We start from the raw sequence: 21,738 nt of genomic DNA on the forward strand, positions 1-21,738 counted from the left end.
CGTGGTCCATCCTATAAAACACTGAAACGAGTGTTGCTGCGCAGCGCCTTTAATCAACGTCAGCATTACAAAGTCAAATGGACACCAAGCTTTCTGGAGCCTTACTGTTTATTGACACGATCGCTCTCATAAAGACTGAGAAACATTTGCATCGTAGCCCGCGCTGCCTTCACTGACAATGTGGCATAATTAGAAAATTAAGTTTACGACTTTGTCACATGATCGATGTATAAAACATCTGGCTGGTGTACTTTAATGAATAGAGAACACTACATAGTCCTGCTGCAGTTCACAAATACAAGGTCAAAATGTATCAAAGAGTCTTTTTAACCTGTTTAAAAAAGTATTTACACAGAAAGTGACGTTTGGACACCGAGTGGATGTGTCAGGATGTCTGAACGGGCGTGATGTAAACAGCTAAACTAACACTGACGTTAAATACTGGCTTAGCTCAGTTCTAATGCAGCACCCAGCTCGAGGCGGTTCATCACAGCTTAGAAATATCTCACATTGATTCTTTGACATTTTAAATTCAGCTGCTAAGCAACCATTTCAGGAAATCAGGATTGTTTGATGTGACGCAGCAAACCAAAGAAAATGACCCGAAACACGAGGAAAAGCTGAAAGGAACTTAAAACGTGACTTAACTGCTCTGGATTACACACTCCAGTCTCTGAGCTCTTATGTAGTTTGTTCTAACTAAAATCTGAAAGCTTAAAATCAGTTTATACATTGTTTTCATCGTTAACATTCATCAAAGATCTCTGGGTCTGATCAGAAACACAGAAAGGTTTACATTTACAGCCAAAGAGATCGACGTCTGTCCAAACAGCGATGTCCTGACCGCTGGCCTCAGTTTATCCTGCTTCTCACACGGTTTACGTGTCTTCTGTTTTCCTAGCCTTGTTCCAGAACTGTGTGCTGAGCACCGCTGATCAGGAAGCTTCCTGAAAATTTGTAAAGCTATTTTAATGCTGCTTTCTAGACTCAAACATCCCCATTTTTCGGACCAGTATGGATGTTTAATATTGCTATTTTGTTTGCAGCCTACACAAAGCTGCAGTATTCGTGGGTGAGTAAACGTGAGCCGAAAGGCATCCAGCACACACGGCACCCTGATGGCAGTACACAGATCAGGTGATCCAAGAATGAAAAACCAGAGAAAGGTAAAAAACATTTTAAAAGTACAGCCAGGAGCAGCTCGGCTCCTCAGGGACCAGCTGTGGAAACATGGCTGCAAAACAAAGAAGGCATGTTGTCCACCTCAAGGTCAACCAAGCTTTCCCCCATCACTCATACAGTACACATGCTCTGAACCATTTGCACACACACACACACACACTGAGTTCCTGTTCTTGTTCAGAGTTCATTGGGAGATTGTGAGCTTCAGTATTCCACTGTCACTGCTTTGGTCTTGAGATATTCCATGAGAGCATCCTCACCTGTGGACACAAACGACAACTTGTTAAAAGCTTGTGGGACAAAAGGTTTCCTACTTTAAAAAAAGGAGTTATAATAACGTCATATATTTACTTTGAATAACAGAAGCTTATCAGTAAGCGTGACCACCACGCCAGCTAGCATCAATTCAAAAGTCAGAATTGAAACAGCCCTACTCATGTAAATTTTGTATAACCTGTAAATACTGTAAAACCACTGTCATTTAATGGTCAGGCATTGCATCGCACAGCTACAAGCATTTCACCTCATGTCATACTGTGTATGGTTGTGTGTGTGACAAATAAAATTTGAATATAATATTAAATAAATGTAATAAATTCCAGTTGTCTTCTCACCGAGGTCTTTGCCAAAGCCTGACTGCTTGAAACCCCCAAAAGGTGTGGCAACATCAGTCTTGTTGTAGGTGTTCACAAACACGGTTCCAGCCTCCAGCCGCTCGCTCACATACATGGCCTTGTTAATGTCGCGCGTGAACACGCCTGAAGCCAGACCGTACTCCGTGTCATTGGCTCTCTGCAGCACGCCGTCCACATCTCTGGAGGTTGGAGGAAAAGAGCAGAGCGAGGATATGAAACACCGAGCCACGACTCTACGGTGTGATACTCGTTACCCTCGACTTACCCGTCCTTAAATTTGGACACCACCATGACGGGACCAAAGGACTCTTCTTTGGCGAGGAACATGTGGTCCTCCACATCAGTGAACACGGTGGGCTCCATGAAGAAACCTGAAGGAAGACGGGCGCCCATAATCACGCTCTGATGAACTGCGTTACAGCAGCTTTACTGTTTTATTTGACCTTTCTTGTTTTATGTCATTTTAAAAAATGAATTCGTGCTCCATGACTGAGCCCTGTCAGGTGCTTTTATTGTGACAGGCTCATAATGGATGTTGGAAAAATAGATTTGGTATCAATGACCATGTGAAAACTATAAATCTATACTGTGGTTTCAAGATTTCAAATAATAGTTTGTTTGAATATTCCATGATAAGGCCTGAATGTACTGATTCCACAGTCAGTGCTGGTGCAACCTAACTTGCTCATATATTAGAATCCGATTTGTGCTTTTTCTGCACCAACTTCATGCTCCCAGTTATTTGGCTGGTTTTTGAAAGAGAAACAATCTTTAGATGAGACATTAAATTGGTAATGAAAATCATCTTTCTGTTCTTACATGCAGTATTCAAGGACTAAAACAACAGAGGACGAGTGTAGCAGCCATTTAGCCTCCAGAGAGGGGCGTGTTCTACCTGGCCTGTCGACCCGTGTGCCTCCGTACACCAGTGTGGCTCCCTCCTTCACCCCGATCTCACAGTACTCCAGCAGCTTGTCCAAGTGGGCTTTGTGGTTCTGTGGGCCGTGGTCTGTGGAGCGATCCAGGGGGTCTCCGATCTTCATCTTCTTGATCTCCTCCACCTTTTAAGGAGAGGGTGTAAAGACAGGATTATGATTTTTCTGACAGCTAATAATGCCGGTTTGGCTTCTTCTGCTTCTTCTAAAGTCACATGATGGCTGTTTCGGCACTCACCACTCGGTCAATGAACTCGTCGTGTATGGACTCCTCCACAAAGAGACGGCCGGCAGCGATGCAGTTCTCGCCCTTGTTGAAAAACACCGAGCTCATGCCCTGTGAGGCAGCACGCACAAACACACAAGCATCAGTGTGCCATTTCAGTCACACTCTGTGGCGTTTCAGGATCTCACCAACACCAGAACCTTGAAAGGAACCGAACTGTCTCGTGATTATTCATAATTAATATTTATATGCACAACTAACTGGTCTACAAAATATCACAAATTGGTTCCCTGAGCGTTGTTCCCTCACCATGCGAACAGCCTTATCCATGTCGCAGTCACTGAAGATGAGGAGGGGGGACTTCCCCCCGAGCTCCAGAGAAACTTTCTTCAGATTACTGACTGCACAGCTGTGAGAGAGAGAGAGTAAAGTACTGTGCAGCTGTGGTGTGCGACCTGTAAGAGTCAGCCGGGTTTTACCTCTTCATGATCTGTTTGCCGATAGGCGTAGAGCCGGTGAAGCCCAGCTTGCGGATGTCTGGGTGCTCGGACAGACGCTGTCCAACCACGCCACCTGGAGGAGATCGAGAAGGTCACGTGACAGAGCCCAGGGGGATGACACAATCTTCCACATGTGCTGCAGTCAACTGGACACTTCTACACGTGCTGTGAGTAGTTCTGCCTACAGCTATTTCTAATGTTGTAGTCACAAAAATCCACACAGGCTGAAGGACAAACAAATGCTCCTTTTTCCCTGCTGTGATCGTACAGTTTTAGCTCTCCAGGCAAATAAAACGATGCAAATGAAGCACAGAGAGAAGGACTGAAGTGCTCACAGCGCTGATCTTTGAGAACTTTCCCTAAAGAAGGAATAACCAAAAAGAGCCTGTTTAAACTGTACAGATACTGTTCATTACCAGAGCCTGGTAAAATATTGATGACTCCTTTTGGGATGCCTGCCTTCACTGAAAGCTCAGCAAACTTTAGTGCCGTCAGTGGAGTGACCTGTAAATATCAAAAATAATCATTACAACACATAAAATGCCCAGGAAGAACTGAAACAGTACACAGCACGAGGAACAATGAACCCACCTGTGCAGGTTTGAGAACCAGCGTGTTTCCAGCTGCCAGGCAAGCTGCACTCTTCCACGCCAGCATCATGAGAGGGTAGTTCCACGGGATGACTATGGCACACACACTGTGACAGGAAATAAGCTCTTCAGTCAGTGAAATCCACAGAAATGCGTATACTGTCTAAATAGCTGAGGATAATTAGGTTCAGGTTAGTGAATGCAGAGCTTTTACCCCAGAGGCTCTTTCTTAGTGAAGGTCAGGTTGCGGTTGGGCCGGGCTTGGTTGATGGGAATCGTCTTACCCTGCAGAAAACAGACAGAGTGTGCTGAAGTGAAGAGCTTAGGTTGTGTGCCACTAACACACAAACCCTGAGAAACCTTCACCTACCTGGATCTTGTCACACCAGCCAGCAAAGTAACGGAAGGTTTGGATGGACATGCCGACATGTGTCTTGAGGGCCAGCGTGTACACGGCTCCTGAGTCGATGGACTCGATGGTGGCCAGCTCCTCCTGATGTTCCTCCATCAGGTCAGCAAGCCTGAAGGGAGGAGCTCGATGTTAACTCTCTATATCTATTCTATATCCGTGGAGAACCAATTCCAACAGTCTTAGAGAAGCCCATAAAGAGCCTGGGACAGTGGGACGATGCAGACCTCAGTGATACGTGGCAACTAGAACAGTTAAGGCAGAACTTGGCGGATGACCTCAGCGGATTAACAACACTGCACTCCCAGGGAAACTGAAGCTCTGGTGCTTCCAGTTTGGGTTATTACCCAGACTACTGTGGCCGTTGACAATGTACGAGGTCTCACTCAATCATGCCAATCGACTAGAGAGGCTAGTGAGCTCCTACGTTAAGAAGTGGCTCGGACTTCCCAAGTGCCCCAGCAGCGTTGGACTCTACAGCGACAGGATACTGTCATTGCCTATCTCTAGCCTGGTAGAGGAGTTTGAATGTGCACAAGTGAGGCTTGAGATGTCACTCACGGACTCCCGGGACCCCATAGTGGGAGGCACTGCTCCCACCCTAGCAACGGGGAGGAAGTGGACCCCGGCCACATCGGTGCTACAGGTGAAATCTGCTCTTCACCATCGTGACGTGGTGGGTCACGTCCAACAGGGCAGAGGAGGATTTGGTCTTGGCGCAGTAACACCTCAGTGGCAACAGGTATCTGTAACCGAATGTCGGGAAATGGTGGTGGCGGAGGTGCAGCAACAGGAGGAAACAGCCAGACATGCCAGAGCCATAGCGCTGGCCAAGCAGGGTCGCTGGATGAATTGGGAGAGTGTGGAAAAGAGGAAACTCTCATGGAGTGAAATCTGGGACATGGAGTCTAATAGACTAAGTTTCATCATCCGAGCGACATGCGATGTGCTGCCTTCCCCAATAAATCTGCAGCTGTGGTTTGGAAAGGACCCATCCTCCCCCCTGTGTACAGTCCCAGCAACATTCAAGCACATCTTGGTTGGTTGTAGGACTAGCCTTACTCAGGGCAGACACACATGGAGACACAACCAGGTTCTCAGGTGTCTAGCCGAGAAAGTTGAGCGCAAAAGAAAATCCATCAACGCTCAACCTTCACGAACCAAGAGGAGCGTCAGTTTTCATCAACATTTATCCAGGAAGGAGACAAGCCGAGGACGAGCCCCTCAACCCAGACCTGGGCCCGCTGAAGGTTGCCAGGGATTGGCAGATGCAAGTGGACTTGGATCAGAGGCTAATTTTTCCCGCAGAGATCATAACAACAATTTTGCGACCAGACCTCGTCCTTTGGTCTAACTCCTGAAAACTTGCGTACGTCATTGAGCTGACGGTACCATGGGAGGCAGCAATTGAGCGTAAGAAGCTGTGGTATGCCAACTTGGCAACACCCGATGAATCCAAGGTCCACTACTGACGATGTGTCCCAAATCTTAATATGATAATCTAGATCAGATTCTCCCCCAAACCCCCCCCCCCTCCACAGTTCTGATGTTTCTGCAACCCCAAAGTAATCCTCTAGAGGGAGGTACTCACCTGTAAAGAAGACTTCCTCTGTCTCTGGGGTTCATCTTGCCCCAGGGCCCATTTTCGTAAGCTTCTTTGGCAGCAGCCACAGCTCTGTCCACATCACCCACTGAGGCATAAGACACCTTACAGATCACCTGGTTGAAGGTTGAGATCGTCAAACATGATCCAGTGAACATGGCATGGAAAATCTGTGCATTGAGCATAGTGAGTGTGGTCATGTGACTCACGGATCCATCAGTGGGGCTGATGCTATCATAGGTCTTTCCATTTTCTGAATCCTCAAACTTGCCGTTGATGAAACACTGATATGGCATTTTCACTGTCATGTTGTTTACGTCTTTGGTTGCCTAGGTAACAATGGAGAAAACCCCAACTGGGTTTGAGTGACGGGATCTCCCCTCGTTACTTGATTGATTTTGCTTTAGCTCGGATTTAGACTCACATAATCAACGATGAGCTCCTCCTCCTGGTCCTCTCCTCGCAGCTTGCGGACAAACATCTGGATGAAGTCCTGGAATGTGGTGGCCATGTACACATCCTCGTTCTGTAGCTGCACGCCAGCACACTTCTGCTTCACCTCCTCAACCAGTCTGCACACAGTGAGGACAGCTCTTTATCACACACTGCGTTTTTACACGTTTATAAGCTTTTGTTTCTGCTTGGTGAACTCACATTCATGTTAACAACTAAAGGTGAGACACGCACACCAAGCTCCTGCTGTCTGGTTAAAGGGCGCGAGATATAAACCAATCACCTCGAATGTAATATCTCTGTTCATGTATTATTCACATATAAATGTGTGTGTTAAAGCTGCATTGTTGGCAGTGAGACTGGGTCAGGGTTTTTGTATTATCCAGACTGGTATCAGGAGACTCTCCAATTGCTACAATTCCATTCAATGCAATTCAGCTGTCAATTCAATTTTATTTATATGGCGCCAAATCACAACAGGACACTTAACATTACAAAAGCAGACATTTATGTGTGGTTACCCCAGGCAGACAGCCCTGAAAAAATGCAGCCAATCCATAAGTGGAAAAGAAAACAAAAAAACTGCAGTTCCTCTAGTGGCCACTAGAGGAACTGCACAAACACCCATGTTAAAATGCCCAAACACAGCATTAAAACCATGTTTGTAGTCCAGTATAAAAAGCTTTTAGGCTCTTTGGATAGTGTACCCCTTCATAACAGCTGTGAGGTGAATGATTTTTATTGCTAACACAAAAAACATCTGTCAAATCTGACTGACAGATGTTCACACAGGGAGCTGTGGCCTCACTGCGCTGGTGCCTTGTGAAGCATTTTTAATGGAATTATCTGTGAAATAATGTGACTTCCTGTTTGGCTGAATCCATTCCAAAGACGCTGTGCTCTCGGAGAGTAAAATGATAGTATTTTATTACGTGCATCTGTGTGTTGGACTGTTTATGAACGCAGGTCCTCTAGTGGCCACTAGAGGACCTGCGTTCATAAACCAGAGGACTGTTTATGAACGCAGCTTGCTTATGAAGCCAACCAGCTAAACTCATGCTGAGGCTTCAAACTGCATCTGAAAGCAATTAATGATAACAGGGTGGCTATGTCCATTGTTTATATACAGTCTGTAGTGGTTTCCAATGTCCACAGTGGAAAAACCCCCGACATATACAAACAAACACAATAACTGATATCAAAATGAAGATTTACTGGTCAGGTTGGAAAAGTCGGAAAAAGGTACTCTGGACTGAAACATCTGCTTTGAAATAACTTTTAAATGTAGAATTCAGTTATTGAATCAGAGCCTGAAATTATGCAGACTTTCTCTTTTTTGTGTGAAATGTGCACACAGTTGGTTTATCATGGTGTTTTCTTTATAAAAGCTATACTATGCATTTATTCTAGAGGTTACTTCTGATATAAGCCAGTATCTTTTACCCATAACAAATTTAAAGAAGGCGTTAGCTGCACAGTGTTCTGTATAGACTGTGTTTTTTTAAAGTGAATTCAGGATTTGAGCCCAAAGATCTGAGATTTTAAATGTGGCCTAAACTCAGTATAACGGAGCTGACTAGAAACTGAGCGTGCCATCTTCAGCACAACTTAAAATACATGACATAATTGTATCTGTAAAATGAAAAGACTGCTCCACCTGTGGATAACAAGAAGAGGTAAAACATTTCTGAGCAGTCCCTGCACTGATCCGTCTCACCTGACCACATCCATGGAGGCGGCGCCGGACTTGAAGAAGTCTGTGGTGTCCTCAATGGCTGGCACGTTGCTGAGGATGCCCTTCCAGATGTTCTGCAGTAAAAAAATGTTTTAAATGGGCTGATGTCTTTCATTTAAATCATTTACAGTCTATTGGGAGACAGCAGGCTAAAAAGAATCAGATAACACAGGGGTTCACTTGCCCTGATCTCCTCTGCCATTGTCTTCTCGTCATCGGTCAGCTCCACACTGGCGCTTTCTCCGGAAGAGAAATATTTGGAAGCAGGAATCATTTTCCCATCTTCAAACTGCAGGTTCTTCACTAGGAGCTGTGGCACAAACAGAGTAAAGATGAAACAGGCCTGCTGGCAGTGCATTTGATTCAGTCAGCTGTGGTTGAGTTAACCTTATTGCCTCTGGAGTTCACTGTCTGATAGCTAATAGAGGCACCGACACACTCATCCAGCTCGGCTTTTGTTTGCTCTCAGTTATTTGTTTTATAAGGTCACTCACAGCTTTGCCGTCAGTTCCATACAGGACGAGCCCGTTTTTGGTGACACGAGCAGCCTGAGAAGCCCCCTCGATGTCCAGCGGCTGGCCCTCGGGTACAGACCCCCCCAACATGGAGGAGCCATAAAGGGTCACAGACTGAGGACAGACCCAGAGAAGATTTTAAAATACATCCAGAATGTTTGGTATTATCTTTGCTCAGTCATTCTGGAAAACACACCTGGCCATCAATGACCGTCCAAGCACCGGGGACTTTGTCGTGGCCACGGATCCAGTTGTGGATCGCCTCGGCTGGCTGTGCCAGATTCACCTGGGGGACACAAGAAGAAGCCAGTGTAAACAGTGCCTGAGCTACGTTTCCGAGAAAGAGAAGGAAGGTCAGCTGACGGCCTCCGATTTAGCAACACGTGGAAAAATGATGCTAGAAAACGAGACTGCTCCAGGAATAGCACATTTGTAATAGCTGCAAGCAAACATCTCTCCATGTGACAAATCAGGAAGCAGCTAAGATCAGCTCCACCTCGCGCTTTCACGTTACAGGGAGACCCACCCCAAACCAGTCTCACTTGCACAGCTAATAGGAAATTTCCAGTGAGAGAGTTATTACACTGAGCAGCTGTTCAGAGTACGAGCTGCATGTGTAAAGAGGGGTTAACTTGGGCTTGGTCGTATAAATGATAGACTCTATCAGTGTTTCTTGTAAGCTATTATAAAGCCGAACAACCCGACTCATACACAGTTGTTGTGCAGGAATAATATTCAGACCGTCATTCTGAAGGTCTGGATACACCCCTGATGGCAATCCAGACCCGATGCACGTTCCTGATATGATGTAGTGCCTGATCTCAGACTGCCGTCTAACGTTCACCTTGGCGTTGGATTTCTTCTGAATGCCTTCATAGCTCGCTCCTTCCTCTGGCTGAGGAGTCCGAGGGGCTTTTCCATCAGCAATGAGCTGCACAGACTCCACCTGCACCAAGAAACAGAGTCCAGGTGACAGCTCAGTGTTTCAGTTCAAACACAAGCACAAACATTGGGGTTGGTGGAGTAGTGCAATGTAGGTTTAGATGCTGAAGGTCCAAATGATTAGAACTAGTCCTTTTCATTATACTGAGGTCCATGTGATTACCATAGCCTTGATGCCCCCGGGAAAGAGGAAGCGGTTGTACAGTGTGTCCACAGTGTCATTGGGCTCGACATCACACTCGCGCTGCAGCAGGATGGGTCCGGTATCCAGTCCATCATCAGCCCAGAACACTGTGAAGCCGGCTTTCTTATCTCCATGGATCAGAGTCCTGGTGACATATAAAAGGGAAACAAAGAGCTGTGTCATTAAACAATTATATTTAGAACAGATAAAGGCTATAAAGTAGACCATTACAGTGTACTAACAGTTAATCCTGAAACCAGAAAAAACCACAATCAGGGAGCCCTTTAAAGGTGCAATACAGAGAAAGTGGGGAGAAGCCATCGTTAAGGTTGTATGGGCAACAGGTTTCTTATTAAAGGCAACTCAGCGCATTGACTGTGTGACATGACAGCTGTACTGCATGACAACTTTAACCATAAAGGTTCCACACAGAGACAAATTTGATTATCTTTGATTTATTGTTTCAGGGTGAGCATTTCTGCTAAACTGGCTCGTGCTCAGTTTGAAGTGTCAGCGCCTCTGCACGCGGAGAAAGCTAACCAGGAAAGGAAGGATTCCATAATGAGGAAGGTTTTATGGCACACCGCTCCACCACCAGCAAGCCCATAGCTTTTTTATGACAGTCAAACCAGGAAACACATCGACCCGACTGTGTTGTTCTATTACAGATGCATGCAGAGGTGCCCAGCGGTCTGTTAAATACCATATTTTACTGCCTGCTGAAATGTTACTAAGAAAATGTTCTCAACAGTCCTTTCCTTAAAACGATCGCTTTCTACTTAGAGAAAAATGGTGAGCAGTGTTTTTCTTTTTAATCAAAGTATGTTTATACATAACTACATTTATAGTTGCACTGAACAGTTTGAGCTTTGGACGGTTCTTAGCTAGCCTCTTTGCTAAGTTAAAGAAACTCGTGGGAAAGATTTCTGCAGAAAGCAACACCTATAACTCATGCTCCTGTTGAGCCAGCATTACATTATGGTGAGTCTCAGCCTTCGGCTCGGGCAAACTGTAACTGTCTCTGTGCTCTTTGTCGATCACTGATGTGCTGAAAATAAGTTCGAAACCTCACTTAACATGAGAGTTTGGGGTTTTTCATGAAGGAGGAGCTTGGAGACTTTTCCTTTTTTGGGTTGAGATTTGTTGTTGGAAGTAGAAGAGATAAGAAAGCCAGGCTGCTTCGAGTTTGAGGTCAAACATCGCAGGTTTAAACCTACCAGACCAGGGGTGGCAAACATAATTACACATGTCAGTTATTCATGGACTGTTTGCATGTTGGAGCCAAAGCTTCAGCACTGCTGGGAGTCCATACAGGCAAAGGTGGGCCAATCACATGCACAGACAGACTGGGATCGTACCATTACGTAAGGAAGGATGGGGGAAGACGTTCCAAAGGTTGCAGGTGTTTTGGCAAAGGCCAGGTGCACAAAGAGACGGATGAGTGTGTAAATGAGTCTCACAGGCCTGAATGTGCGCTTGAAGCCATTTATAATTCTTAACGTGTTTGATCTCTGCAAAAAAGCACAAGAATACATTTTGGACTTTTAACTGTATTTTCATGAGTTTTACAGCTTTTCCTACTGATAAACCCCTCCCACATGGCCATTCATATGCTAAACAAGGCCATTAACAACAACAATTAACCTGTTGTTTATTGTTTAAGCCCCAACGCCCCCAGTACCGGGGGGGGGGGGGGGGGGGGGGGGGGGGACATCGGGTTTAATGGGATGTACCGCCAGATCTGTTATTTAAATATAGACGTGTGGTATCCACAGGAATGTCAGAATCTCAGCTAAAAGCGAATAAACCAATTTCAACAACAGATCAAGGAGCAGGCAAACAGCTTCTGCAAAAACATGTAATCAGGATACTTTATGGAAACAAAGTGTGGATCCCCTTGCTTCCATCACAATAATAATCGCACTTCCTGCACAGCTCTCTCTCTCTCTCTCAGTGAGCTCTGAGACCAGTTTCCCATCAACAATCGATGGAGATACTTTCTGCCTTATTGGGATTACTCGTTGTTGGTCGCTCTGTTTCTGTTGGGTCTTTTCCCCAAAATAACCTCTGACAAGACAGGAAGGCTCATTTCTTAAGCCTTCCTGTCTTTTGATAGGACAGAATATTTATATTCCTTATAATTAAATCCACTTTGTTCAGTGTACCAGTATCACCAGCATATCCCAAGCTGTCAAACAAACTCCTTTCGAACCCCCTTCTTTCTCACCAATTGATTGCTGAGGCTCCTCTGTGCAGGGGCAGGATGGAGGGGTGGTAGATGATGGAGCCATGCTTTGGGTGGTCGATGACGTTCATGGGGATGAACTGTGAGCAGAAGGGCATGACATTGAGCTCAGCACCCACCGCCTTGTAGGCATCCACCACTTCTGGGATGGGTTTCCCCTTAACCCGCCACCGTGGGAATTTGAACACAGGTGTCCCCTCTTTTTCTGCCGCCACCGCTAAGAGAAAAGAGGACATTTTAGGGATGCAGTCCTGAACGCCACGGCTTCATGGAGGTCCTGAGTAATGAGCTAAAAGTCTAAGTGTATGTCAGAAATTAAATACTGCAAGTTTAGAAAAGACAAAGACTATAAAATGGATTAAATCAGACAACGAATGAAAGGATGAGCTGGCTGCAAAGTGGCTTGCAGTTACACAGCTACTGTGGCAGGCAAAGTGTTTACAAAGTATGTCTTTGAAGAGATTTTGATGCACAGAAGGACATCAGATAATCTGTAAGGAGTGTGACTTAAAATTAAATTCCTGGAATAACTGGAGAAGACAACACTGGCACAGCTTAAGATGAAGGAAAACCACAGTCTGAAGACACTGTAAGTAAATAATGCATTTACAATCAGTTTATTATAAACTGTGACCAACAATATATTTTAATTTAACGTCAACCTTCATTTAAATATAAACCCTTTTGTTTTTAGCCGGAGAATAAAATAAAGAGATGGGAAGTGACATGGAACAAATGCCCCTGGTTGGCGGCCGCCGTGGGAACAGAGGAACAGTTGGTGTGTTGGAGTGTTTAAAAGTTAGGATAAAAAGATGCTGCATCATGTAACAGGGACACTGCTGCACTGGACTTTTGATTGTTCAACATATAACCCTTAAAAAGTCATTTTTCTGTCCTGATTAGATGTAAAAACATAAATATCCACTTGCTACACCAGAAACCTTTTACTTTTAAAATTAATTCCTTAAAATGTATCATGTCATTTATTTATTTAAACTTGGCTTTAAAGGCCCTTGAAGGCAATTTGAGATATTACAATTTGCATTTGTAATGTGCCGACTGTACTTCCTCAGGAGGCTGAGGTCTTTCAACATCTGCAGGAAGCTCCTGAGGATGTTTTACCAGTCGGTGGTTGCTGGAGTACTTTTCTATGCTGTGGTGTGCTGTGGGAGCAGCACAGCAAAGAAGGACTCATCCAGGCTGGAGAAACTGATCAGGAGGGCTAGCTCTGTGGTCGGCATGAAGCTGGACACTCTGGTGACAGTGGCAGAGAAAAGGACACTAAAGAAACTGATGGACATTATGGACAATGCTGGGCATCCTCTGCACACGGCCATAAACAACCAGAGGAGTCTGTTCAGTGACAGGTTGCTTCTCCCCAAGACAAGAACTAACAGACTTAAAAACTCCTTTGTCCCACACGCCATCAGACTGTTTAACTCCTCTCTGGAGGGGAGAGGGAGGGGAAACAGGAGGACAAAGGAGGGGGGAACAACTAAGCTGTAGTGCCTCTTCACCTCACTGTACAATACCTTGTGCAATACTTTTTGTAAATAGTCAACGGTGCAATAGACTCAATACTTGAAATGTGCAATTCACTTGTATTTTTATTTTTTATTCCTATTTATTCTATTTATCCCCTTTGTATATTTTATTTATATTTGTCTCTGTATTTATATATATGTGTGTGTGTGTGTGTGTGTGTGTGTGTGTGTGTGTGTGTGTGTGTGTGTGTGTGTGTGTGTGTATATATATGATATTCTGTAACTTCTGTCGGTGCTGTGCTTTTTGGAAATCGAACTTCCCAGAGCAACCCACCCGAGGGATTAATAAAGTTCTATCTTATCTTATCTTAATCCTACAGACTATGCAAACAGTGATCGTCAGAGGCTCTTTTGCTCCTGGGCATTTGCCAACTTTGTCCCGCTGCTAATCTAGCACTAGCAAAGATTAGATAACACTAACTGAAATGTTCATTTCAATGTGAAAATCAACTTGTGGAGACTTGAAAGCTGCCTGAGAAGCGTGACATGTAAAAATTCATACATACTTGTTGCACATGCAATGAACTGCTCAGGATAATATATAAAAATGTTTAAGTGGCTTTGTGTGAAGATGCTTCAAAAGAAAAAGAAAAAACAGATTAACAGTGAGGTGTCGAGGAGGACTCTTTACGCTGCAACACAGCCTGTAATAAGTGCACCAGGTAAGCATGAGTACTCCCCTTCAGTCCTAAATCATGCTCATTACTTTACACGGATGCCACAAGATGCTAACAATGACACCACAAACTCTTATGAAAACTACTTCTGCCCAAAAGGATCCTTTAGTCTTCGTCCCCCCAACCCTTAACTGGTCACAGCAGATTGCGACCCCTCCATGAGCCTGGTGCTGTCAGAGGTTTCTTCCTATTAAAAGGAAGCTTTTCCTTCCCCCTGTTGCTAAGTGCTTGCTCATAGTGGGTCATCTGAGGTTTTTTCTCCATTATCGTAGAAAGACTACTATACTATATTATTGTCAAAGGAGCTTGCAAAGAAAAGCGTCTGGACTTCTTTAAGTTGCTTGAAGACGTTTCACCTCTCATCCGAGAAGCTTCTTCAGTTCTAAGGTCAAATGGTGGAGAGTCCCAGATATAAACCTAGTGGGAGTGTCCCCCCACAGAGGGACAAAAGGACCCCCTGATGATCCTCTAATCGCCTGAGCCAAGGTGGGAAACTGGGCGTGGGTCCCAATCAGCCAGAGTTTCGGGTGTGTTAATTGTGAAACCTGGCCCCACCTTATCATGCGAATTCCTGAGGTCAGATGGCCCAGGATGTGAGTGGGCGTTAAGGCGTCTGGGAAGGGAACTCAAAACTATATAATATAATATAATATAATATAATATAATATAATATAATATAATATAATATAATATAATATAATATAATATCAAGCACCCTGAGGAGACTTTTGTTGTGATTTGGTGCTATGTAAGTCAAATTGAACTGAAAAAAACTCAAACATATACAAACAGTGGGATGATGCAATGTAGAGATCTGCTCCAGGTTATGAACCATAGAAGAAGAAATTAAGTTTTCAACAACAGGTGAAGCCAGGAGGCAGCAGATGATGCTCCGTGGTGAGACGGCATCACCAAAGCGCACCCTCCCTGTTGCAGACTTTTCACCTCAGAGTTACATCTCTGGGCCACACAGGGCCTCTCCTCACACAGACAATGGAGCCCCTATCCCGCAACTAATGCAGAATAAAGGCCTGTCTTTGTCCAGGAGCACTGTAGTCAACACGCATCTACCTCAGCTGCAGCACAGGCCTCTGGTGACCCACAGTTAGTACCAGGGACAGAGCTTCATCTCACCTACAGGCTGTTATTAGTTTTATGCAGATTCTAATTGTAATCTCTTTTATTTGTAATGTTATATGTGATTTCAAAGTTTACACAGTCTGATTAACACTGAACTTTAAATAGTAGTGCTGCTGTCACGTACAAGCATCTAAATGTTTAAGCATTACATGATCTAATCAGGGGCGAGGAAAAAGAAGTTTCCCTATTTGCAATAATAACTGAAAGGAGTAGCATAGCCTGCCCTTCATGTGAATTTATTACAGCACATTATTTTGATTTTACAGCCTACGTTTGTCGTAGTCTCAGCTGAACATTTGGCACTGCTAAATAGGGCTGCTCGATATAACGATATATATCGGATGACGATATAAAAACATCTATCGTTTCATTTTACGCTGTCGTTTGTTTCGTGGTGTCTCCCCGCAGCACGCCGTGTAATAAATACTCACAAAGAAAACGGCGCCGTTACAACTCATGTCTAAAAATGCATCGTTTCATGCATCGGTTAAAACACTCGACTCAGCTACACGACGCCCAGCAGGAAACACTTCACGCAAGTCGAGCTGCCCGAGATTCACAGAATTTACAGAAAATGTTACATTTGTGATTTATATCGTTATCGGACGATAGATGTCTGATATCGAGATATGAGATTTTGGTCATATTGCACAGCCCTACTGCTAAACTACCTACTGTTGGGTCTAAAGTCAGACCACGCTGATCCCAGAACTTATTCCCGTGAAAGAAAAACAAGGCAACGGCGATCGATCGTTTTACTTGCAAGGGAGGCCTTGTCGGTATCTCAGCTCATCACAAATAACCTCTCTCTCTCTCGGCCCCCTCTCGCTCCCTTTTATTGACAACGTTCACACAATAAACAATAGTTTACAACACATACCTTCCCCCGTAACCCCCCTTGGTTACAAAGACAAGGCACTGGGTGTGTGTGTGTGTGTGTGTGTGTGTGTGTGTGTGTGTTCCTGCTGATCAAAGGGTCATATAACATAAAAGCACAGTAGGAACATCCTTGGTCATAAAGAGGGTAGTCTCCCCACACCCTAGATGGTTCACCCTAGATAACACAGTGAAGCCATACAAAGGGGAGGAGGTTTGCTAACATCAAACAAGGGTGTTACTGTGATAAAAACACTACCACCCCCCCTCCCAGAATCTTAAGGATCTGGGGAGGGGAGGACAGAAAGAATTCTTTAATACTATGTACAAATGGTAAACATAAAAATGACAAACATTTAACATTTCAACTTAACACCTACTCAGCACCAAACAGACGAAAACACAACTGAAGAGCTCAGGAATTAAAATAGAAGCTAGAACTAGACCTGTATTCTTAAGGTGGATCCAAACACCTCTTTTAGATAATTATGGGTTACATGAACAAACTTTAAGTTCCTCCACTTCTACAAAGTGTGACACAAACTGACTCAAACCTTTGTGGCGAGGCTCTTTGAAAAGCCACGACTCTGTTAGCGATTGGAGACAAAATTCAAAGTGTTTCGAAAAGAAGAGAAAACAGGCTTTATGGGGATATTATTCTATCAGTAGCACAAAGCCTTCACAAGGTACTAGAGTCTGAACACAGGCAGAAACGCAGCTCTGGCTAGATTTCTAAAGGTTCCTATAAGATGAGAATTAATTTGTAATTTTACGGCCAAAATGACAAAACAAGCCCAGGCAGCCTGTTTGATAGTTGGGTTGATAATGAAACATTTCCTTGTACTGTAGAACACAACGCTTTTCCATCGTTCTTAGGTGTTTATTTTACCAACTGAAGAAGTAGTGACTCCAAATGCCCCACTATTAAAAATAATAATAGCAAACTGGGAGGACAAGAAGACAGCAATGTTGAAAGTTTGGTATCTGACATGTCAGAGAGAAACCTGTGAATGAACAGGAAACTTACCCAGGGGGTCAGCCTTGCCATCCTTGTCAGGGACCGTGAACACACCCACCACCTTGTGCCCCTGCTTCCTCAGGTTGCTGTAGACCTCCTGACCAAACAGGCTCTGGCCAATAATTGCTAGCTTTAACTTGTTCTGGTAATGATGCTGTAAAGGGAGCAAAAACACACAAGTTTCAACTTCACTGAAAGCACATCAGACATACTGGAAACACTGCAAATGCTCATGCCCTAGTCTTTCTGCAGAAGAAGACTTTAGACACTTCACTACAGTTCAATAGATTTTATGCAACTTCCAGTAAGCAGTTATTTTACTTTGACCTACAGTACTGTGCAAAGGTCTTAAGCCACACCTCTTTTCTCTTGGAATGTAACTGGCAAAAATAGTTGTAACAAATTTGTAAACATAAATAGAAAAAAACAGTTGTGTGGAAGAAACAGGAAAGCCAATATTTGGTAGGAACACCTTTATTCTTCAACACAGCCTGAACTCGCTTAGGCAGGAATTCTTGTATGTCGTTAAATAATCATCAGTAATTGTTCTCTACGCTTCATGAAAGATATTCCAAAGCTCTTCTTTGGAGGCGGGTTTCCTTTAGTTCTGTTCTCGGTCATGATGAAGTCAAACCTCTTCAACAACAACAATCAGAAGAAGAATCAGGAGGAGAAGAAGGCGGTGGCCCAGGCTCTGGGACGGCCCATCCATGACTGATAGTGTGTTTAATATCCAGTATATGTCGTGTGCGAGGGATCATGAAAAATGAAGCTGTTCCCAGGCACTTCCCAGATGTGACCGCACGCTGGACCAAACTCTGACAGTACTTTGTGTCCACCGGCTGGAACGCAGCCCCGAGTATTTTAAACATGACTGAATACTCACCTCTGTATATACTGACTAAAGTTTGAGCAAAAATCTCCAATCTGTATTCATCCTCCACAATTACTGTCAGTCCAGTTCTTGCATACTTCATCCTTTTCTCCCTGTTTTCCATCCTTAACAATGGATTCCTGACAGCCACGATTCCACTGAGACTATTTCTCATCAGGTTTATGAAAACAGTAGACGAACCAACTGCAGGGCAGGCGCACTATTAGGTGCTGTGTGCAGGATTTGATCATTTTCTTACAGAACTAACATTCAGATATTGGTCATCTGCTGCAGATACTCTTTTATGCCTGCTTGTTCTTCTTTTGTCCTCCAGTTGTCTTGTTTTTTAAGAACACAGTGCACCTACAGAGATATCCCACTTCTCTGGCTAACAGCTGTTTGGGAACCACCTTGTTGGTGCAACATACTCTTTTATGCCTAAACATGCAGTTTAAAATGGGTTCAACCATTCTTCTCTTGAATTTGGTCCTTTGTCCATGCCTGACTGATTCAAGTTGACAAACAAAGTGCTCTGAAAATGGTCAGGTTTAATGACTGGACTGAAAATGAGTAAAAATGTGGCCAATGTCCAAAGAAGGACTTTGAAAGACCTCCAAAGAGCCTGGAAAACTATAACTCAAGACCACTTTAAAACTTTTTGAAAGCAAAATATAAAGAAACGATGGCGAGCGCACAAGTTTTAACAGCACAGCAGTTTCTGATTAAACTGACAGTCAAACTGGGGCAGCAGAAACCTCTTTGCTTCTGTTTCCCATAATATAACTTTTCACAACCAGGGCAAATGTCCGTCATCATTAAGCTTTTTTTCCCTGAAGTTACATATTATTGACTTTTTGTCAGACCCTTGTAATATTTTATTTTACACCTGTTCATTGCATATGTGAGAAATCCTTAAATCTCAACCTCCCTTGGCGGTCTTAGTGGCCTTTAACTCTGTTATTGGCTAAAGGCAGCTCAGAGAAAAGCTATTGGCTGATGAAGATTACAACCCTTACCCAGCAGTGACAAGTGCATGCCAGAACCTCCCCCTCATGTGTTAAGCATGGAGGTTTCAGGTTTCCCATGCACATATGTAAGATCCTGTCAAGTGCACATTTGACAGGTCTGGCTGCTGCTGCACAGCAACTTCCAAGCGACACGGTAAATAGATAAGAAATGAAAGAGCCCGTCTGATGCTGCCTCTTTCAGCCCAGCAGGGTCGTACGTAAGCCGGGCTCCAGCCAGTACACTGTGAGCCTCCTGTGATGATGATGCAACTCCTCCAGATATTGTACAGTAAAGGCCAGCTCCGTCCGAGCGCGCAGCGGGAGGAACAGAGGAGGAGGGCGCCGTTGACACCGTAACGTGGCAAAGTGTGCACCATCTTTTCCCGTGTTGGCTGAAAATACAGCAGCTGAGTGACTTACTAAGAATGAGTGCAGTCAGACCCGAGCCTGGCTCAGTCCTCCTCATGACCCGCAGACCGCTGCATGCGTTCAGCGCTACACAGACACATTTAGAGAAACGATGTTCGCGCAATCAGAGCAGCTCACGCATCAAACCCCGGTGATTGTTTGCAACGTTACTCACGGATGAAGTGGAGAATTTCCTCAAGACTTGACTCGCCGTCCACAACATAATGGCGCTGTTGTTTGTTTTTAATATATATGCGCGCGTGTGTGTTCAATGCAATAGAAACGACAATAAATCGAGACGCTGCCGGATGTTCAGAGCCCCCAGCTGAGGTAGGCGCGCTCCTGTCTTCACACGCTGCACCTTATGCTGCCCGTGTGAGCCAGACTCAGCGGCGGACCGTGGTGTGGGCTCGTCACAGCCAGCTTATACTCGACGGCAGCAGACGCGGTACGTCCTGCCTACTGTACCGGACGTGCGCGTTCCCGTGGTGCTTATTTTACCTCCTTGCCGGCGCGGTCACGCGTGGGAATTCGTCCTTCTCATGGTTATTGGTCATTGAGCTCGTTATACGTTGCTTTAGTCTGGGATTGTGAATGACTTAAGCGAATTATACATACATGTTCATAGTATACATACATGTTTATCTCTGTGTAGATTCAGTTACTGTCATAAATTCTGCCAAAAGCTAAACTGTGGACCTCTGAAAAAGATATTGACCATAATTCACATCAGAAAAACCAAAAATACGTTTTCCTGTCCTTTCTCTGTGTATCTGTCAAACAAACACTGAAAAAGCCCAAAATATCTACTCTGCTGTGCACCTGCCCAAACTCCCACGTGGAAAAGGCTCTAATCAAACAGCTGGCCAGCACAGGTTCAAACTGACACAGGCTGCTGGCAGATCAAGCACTCATTTATTCCTGTAAGCGGCAAAGGGCAGTGCAATCCGTCTTAAAGCTGCCCAACAGACTGCATGCTGTCAGCCTAAAGTCTTACTATTAGTATAAGAGCACTTTTTCCAGTACAGTGATAAAAACAGCACTGCCTTTAATGATGTTATTATTATGAATAACATCATTAAAAATGTCATGTTTTTCACCGAAACATGGTTGAACAACAGCTGCCCGGACAATGTTATCGAGTTAGCAGGACGCCACACACACCGAGCCGCAGATGCCTCCGGCAAGACCAGAGGTGGAGGTTTGTGCATTTATATTAACAATGCTTGGTGCATGAACTCCACTACTACTGAGAGTCACTGCTCACCTAATGCGGAGTTTTTAATGGTCAAATGCAGACCTTATTACCTCCCCAGAGAACTCACCTCTATCATACTCACTGCCGTGTATATCCCCCCCCGACGCTAATGCTAGGTTGGCCATGAAAGAACTTTCTGCAGCCATTAACAAACACCAGAATAAACACCCCGAGGCTGCTTTTATTGTTGCTGGCGACCTCAACCACACCAACATGTCTCCTGCCACACCAGAGGAGACAAGACTTTAGACCATGTGTATTCCAACCTGGCTGGAGCCTACAAAGCCACACCCCTCCCCCACATTGGACAATCGGACCATCTCTCCCTGTTCCTCACACCTCGGTATTCACCACTCATCCAACGTGTGAAACCTGCTGTGAGGACAATTAAAGTGTGGCCAGAGGGGACAGAGGCAGTGCTCCAGGACAGATTTAAAAACACAGACTGGAATATGTTCACCCACACAGACCTGGACCAGTACGCAGGGCCGTGCAGAGAGGTTTAAAGGGGCGGGTGCTCAAAGTTAAAAAGGGGCACATTGAACCAGGCTGAATAACAACAACACACATTTATCAAGAATCTAATATGGGAAGGGCAGGGCTGTGTTGATCTGAGACTGTAGACATTAAAAAGTCCACAGGAGAGATGGTAGCTGATTAAACAAGTGTCATGAGATAATAACAAAATGCAAAGATTGGTGACAGCGCTTAGGCTCTGCCTGTGAATCACTCTTTGCTTCTCTTCTTCCTTCCATCCCATCATTTCATATATCACTCTCCAC

General features: G+C 44.5%; 1 protein-coding gene across 1 annotated transcript; it reads right to left on the reverse strand.

Moving 5' to 3' along the window:
- Nucleotides 1–41: 41 nt before the first annotated feature.
- Nucleotides 42–20,086, reverse strand: aldh1l2 (aldehyde dehydrogenase 1 family, member L2). The gene is made up of 23 exons (XM_085375448.1): nucleotides 19,874–20,086; nucleotides 17,419–17,563; nucleotides 12,137–12,371; nucleotides 9,889–10,054; nucleotides 9,628–9,729; nucleotides 8,980–9,069; nucleotides 8,763–8,897; nucleotides 8,453–8,578; nucleotides 8,251–8,342; nucleotides 6,505–6,652; nucleotides 6,290–6,409; nucleotides 6,069–6,196; nucleotides 4,439–4,589; nucleotides 4,283–4,353; nucleotides 4,070–4,175; nucleotides 3,895–3,982; nucleotides 3,458–3,551; nucleotides 3,288–3,387; nucleotides 2,991–3,089; nucleotides 2,713–2,878; nucleotides 2,083–2,188; nucleotides 1,797–1,996; nucleotides 42–1,442 (listed from the first exon to the last, which is right to left on the reverse strand). The coding sequence occupies exons 1-23, from the start codon at nucleotides 19,919–19,921 to the stop codon at nucleotides 1,387–1,389; spliced, it is 2,772 nt and encodes a 923-aa protein (XP_085231574.1). The 5' UTR covers nucleotides 19,922–20,086; the 3' UTR covers nucleotides 42–1,386.
- Nucleotides 20,087–21,738: the final 1,652 nt, after the last annotated feature.

The sequence above is a fragment of the Diplotaxodon limnothrissa genome, linkage group LG17, assembly GCF_057381915.1.
Source record: "Diplotaxodon limnothrissa isolate DT_005_m linkage group LG17, D_limnothrissa_male_GT1.1, whole genome shotgun sequence".
NCBI classification, from domain to species: domain Eukaryota; kingdom Metazoa; phylum Chordata; class Actinopteri; order Cichliformes; family Cichlidae; genus Diplotaxodon; species Diplotaxodon limnothrissa.